General features: G+C 40.4%; 1 protein-coding gene across 1 annotated transcript in view; it reads left to right on the top strand.

Moving 5' to 3' along the window:
* Positions 1 to 5,000, top strand: part of kcnq1.2 (potassium voltage-gated channel, KQT-like subfamily, member 1.2) — a gene marked incomplete at both ends in the record, with an annotated part of 592,759 nt that overhangs the window by 577,602 nt on the left and 10,157 nt on the right. The window contains one exon of the mRNA XM_084060875.1: positions 4,534 to 4,609. Within this exon, the coding sequence (XP_083917001.1) occupies positions 4,534 to 4,609 (76 nt within the window). The remainder of the gene's footprint in view (positions 1 to 4,533; positions 4,610 to 5,000) is intronic.

The following is a 5,000-nucleotide window of genomic DNA, read 5'->3' as shown; positions in this document are numbered from 1 at the left end:
GACCCCCCTGGAACATGGCGGCCCCCTTCGGCGGTTGTGTGTATGGCGACGCATTGAGAGCTTGTAGATCGGCTATGTTCAATCGATTGCAACCTTTATTGTGAAGGAACGACCGGAAGTGCTAAGCTATTCAATTCCGTGTGACATAACACTCTGAATCCGTCGGGCGGCCCGGCGATCTTGGCGAGCATGCGCAGTGCTGATGACTTACATACAGACAGACAAACATTCTGGCGCATGACTGCACATGACTGTAGATTGTAAGGTAGATGAGAACCTGTGAGCAATTAGGGGTTTACAACACACCAAAAAAAATCGGATGAAAATTGAGCACGCTGTGGTTATTTCAAAGTACAAGCACCATAGACATAATGTTATGAATGACCGTCCCAAGATGGCCGCGGTTGAGCTGCGCTTGCGACGCTCCCTTGAGCCATCTAGCCTTTATATATATATCTATGAGCCATCTAGCCTTTATATATATATCTGTGAGCCATCTAGCCTTTATATATATATCTATGAGCCATCTAGCCTTTATATATATATCTATGAGCCATCTAGCCTTTATATATATATCTATGAGCCATCTAGCCTTTATATATATATCTATGAGCCATCTAGCCTTTATACTGTATATATATCTATGAGCCATCTAGCCTTTATATATATATATCTATGAGCCATCTAGCCTTTATATATATATCTATGAGCCATCTAGCCTTTATACTGTATATATCTATGAGCACTCTCACATCGTCTTTCTGCTTCCTGTCCTTTAGTCACCTTTGACCTCGGAAAGTCATTCTGCTGAGCATGCAGCTCACACACAGGCAGAGGTGGAAGAAGTTCTCAAAGTAAAAATACTAATATCAATACTACACTGTAGAAATACTCTGTTACAACTTACACGTACACAGCCTTTAAAATGCAAAAGTCATGTTTGGGTTAACAATCAATCAATCAATCAATCAATCAACCAATGTTATATATACACTCTATTTTACAATATACAACTTATCAATCAGGTTGTTTGACAGTGAAGCACATTGATTTCTGTTAATATTTACAGCGTATTAGACAGTGACTGAGTGGCTACTATTGTTTAAAATTAACATTCTTCTCACTGTGTGTGTGTGTGTGTGTGTGTGTGTGTGTGTGTGTGTGTGTGTGTGTGTGTGTGTGTGTGTGCGTGTGCGCGCGCGCGTGCGTGCGTGTTTCAATAAGTCATCCACTCATAGGAAAATGTGAGTCAGTGTTCTCTCTGTATTTTCACAGACAGCTAAACTGTGTCCTAGCGTTGGGCTGCAGCTGTCAGATTGAACATCCAGAGACATCTTGTAACACTTAGCAATAAATAAACGCACAGAGAACCAACCAGCGCACAGGACACAGCGTACCCTCATGACAAAACAAATACAAGTGTATAACGTATACACTCGCTCCGCCGTGTGTGTGTGTGTGTGTGTGTGTGTGTGTGTGTGTGTGTGTGTGTGTGTGTGTGTGTGTGTGTGTGTGTGTGTGCGTGCTCAAGCACATATTTGTGCATACCTATGTTTGTGTATCTGTACGTGCCTATCTGGGCTCAGTATGTGAGCGTGTGTGTGTGTGTGTGTGTGTGTGTGTGGGGGGGCACATGTGTGCATTAGTGTGCGTTTGTGTGCAGTGTTTATCTTAGTGCCAGTGGTGTGTTGTGTGTTGACACAGATGTGTGTAGTGTTGGGTTCAGGGACACGAGGACACAACATTCACTGCACTGATGGACAAGGACTACTTACTGCAGATGTGTGTGTGTGTGTGTGTGTGTGTGTGTGTGTGTGTGTGTGTGTGTGTGTGTGTGTGTGTGTGTGTGTGTGTGTGTGTGTGTGTGTGTGTGTGTGTGTGTGTGTGTGTGTGTGTGTGTGTGTGCACTCACATGTGCACATGACATGTGTGTACAACATGTCTATAGCGTGGCATTCCGTGTCATGTTCTGTCCAGTGTTAATGATGGAAAACGTTCTTGGGCCTTTTTTCACTGACAAAAACTAAATAAAAACTAAGCTATGACGAGTAAAGCTAGACAAGAGTAAATATATTGAAGATCAAGTCAACAAATTAAAACTAGACTAAATTGTTAGGGGGGGACTAGTGGAGGAGAGATCCAGTAGAACTAACACAAGTCATGTCATGCTTGGTTGCGTGGGGGTGGCGATCTACAAGCTCACAACACGCAGTCATTGTGAGTTTGTAGATCGGCTATTTTTCGGCACACAGCTATGTATAAATCAGGCATTACGACCAAAATACATTCTAATAAATCTACAGTTGATTTAGTCAACTAAAACTAAAACATTTCAGATTTCAGAAATATGACTAAAAACTAAATAGAATTTTATTCAAGACTATGACTAAAACTACATCAAAATTTGCTGTAAAAATTAACACTGGTTTTATACACGTTAATTCCCGGGAGAGTTGGGATGTCTGTTGTCTGAACGTTACCTGTGAGTAGTATTGTAATGTAACATGTAACATTGTAACATTACATTGTAATGTAATGTTACCTGTGAGTAGTATTGTAATGTAACATGTAACATTGAAACATTACATTGTAATGTAATGTTACCTGTGAGTAGCATTGTAATGTAACATGTAACATTGTAACATTACATTGTAATGTAATGTTACCTGTGAGTAGCATTGTAATGTAACATGTAACATTGTAACATTACATTGTAATGTAATGTTACCTGTGAGTAGTATTGTAATGTAACATGTAACATTGAAACATTACATTGTAATGTAATGGTACCTGTGAGTAGTATTGTAATGTAACATGTAACATTGAAACATTATATTGTAATGTAATGTTACCTGTGAGTAGTATTGTAATGTAACATGTAACATTGAAACATTACATTGTAATGTAATGTTACCTGTGAGTAGTATTGTAATGTAACATGTAACATGTAACATTGAAACATTACATTGTAATGTAATGTTACCTGTGAGTAGTATTGTAATGTAACATGTAACATTGTAACATTACATTGTAATGTAATGTTACCTGTGAGTAGTATTGTAATGTAACATGTAACATTGTAACATTACATTGTAATGTAATGTTACCTGTGAGTAGTATTGGTTGACCTCTTGATTCCTTGTAGATTTCCTAGTACTTTCCTACTGGCTGCCTAGTGGCTTACTTCCATTGTCCCCTGTGTTATTGTGTTAATAAACACTTCTGTGTTATTGTGTTAATAAACACTTCTGTGTTATTGTGTTAATAAACACTTCTGTGTTATTGTGTTAATAAACACTTCTGTGTTTTTGTGTTAATAAACACATCTGAATTGACCCGGCCTGCCTCTCCCTGCGCTTAATTGGCTCCTACACTGTGCCCTGACCGGGCTCCGCTCCTAATTCCCGACCTCCCATTATTTCGACGTCCCAGTAGAACGACAAACGTTAGGTTAGGGTGAGGTTAGGGTTAGGGTAGTTATAATGGAGCCAGTCGGACCAACGGGAAGGCAATGTTTCTCTCTTATTTATTTGTTTAAAGTTCAAAATGGAGTGTGGTTGAAAACACTGTTATGATTGAATCTCTCTATGCTATTTGAGTCAGGGGTTGGGCTTGATAAGCGCTATGCTTCTCCCTGTCCTCCTTTTCGTCTTCTTGGACCCTCTGTTATGTCATATAGTGTTGATTTTGACGACACATTTTGATTTAGTTTTAGTCATAGTCTTTTGAATCAAATTCCATTTAGTTTTAGTCATATTTTAGTCATCTGAAATGTTTTAGATTTTGTCTAGTTTTAGTCGACTAAATATCCTAAGATTATAGTCGACTAAATCTGCAGTTGATTTAGCCGACTATAATGTATGTCGGCGGTGCCTTGATGGCGTCATAATGGCTGATTTTACACTTGGTTGCATGCTGAAAATAGCAGATCTACGAGTTCACAACGCGTTGCGCTGCGACGTGTTGTGAACTCGTAGATCTGCTATTTTCAGAGCGCAACACCCGAGCACAACCAAACATAAAATGACTTGTCTTTTAGTTCTACTGGATCTCTTCTCCACTAGATCCCTCACTAACATGTTAGTCTAGTCTTTTCATCTTATTATTTGTTGACGACATTGTCAATATATTTAGTCATAGTTTTAGTCATCATAGCTTAGTTTTAATGTAGTTTTCGTCAGTGTAAAAAGGTAGTCGACCAACATTTTTCGTCATAGTTTTAGTCAACAAAATCAACACTGTTATGTGAAAAGGACCTGACTCCCCTGTACCCTGTGGGCCTGTGTGCCACCGTGCCACCAAATTGCAGTGTTCATTATTCATAAATTGCACTGTTGTACATAGTATACAGATCATGTATTATGATTAGTTTTTTGAATTGAACTGAACGTTCAAAACAAGCCAACACAGCATCTGTTCACTTTACCTCACAAGTACTACAGAGACATGATTTGTTGACATGTATCTGTGTGTCTCTCTCTCTCTCTCTCTCTCTCTCTCTCTCTCTCTCTCTCTCTCTCTGGGTATGTCCAGGATGTCTCACGCCCACAGATCTGCAGTCAGAGTTCTGCGCAGGATGCAGTACTTTGTGGCCAGGAAGAAATTTCAGGTGAGAGTTGAGACACACACACACACACACACACACACACACACACACACACACACACACACACACACACACACACACACACACACACACACACACACACACACACACACACACACACACACACAGAGAGAGAGAGAGAGGGGGGCAGAGAGTGCACAGGGAGAGACAGAGCGAGAGAGAGACACACACACACACACACACACACACACACACACACACACACACACACACACACACACACACAGCAGTGTGTTGTGGTCGTGCAGGAAGAACACGAGGAGCCCTGAGGGCTTATCGTACAGCTGTGTGTGTGTGTGTGTGTGTGTGTGTGTGTGTGTGTGTGTGTGTGTGTGTGTGTGTGTGTGTGTGTGTGTGTGTGTGTGTGTGTGTG

Source organism: Gymnoscopelus microlampas, assembly GCF_963454915.1.
Source record: "Gymnoscopelus microlampas genome assembly, chromosome: 6".
Taxonomy (NCBI): domain Eukaryota; kingdom Metazoa; phylum Chordata; class Actinopteri; order Myctophiformes; family Myctophidae; genus Gymnoscopelus; species Gymnoscopelus microlampas.
The sequence above is the reverse complement of the archived record's forward strand: the minus strand, read 5'-3'. Positions and strand labels throughout refer to the sequence as shown.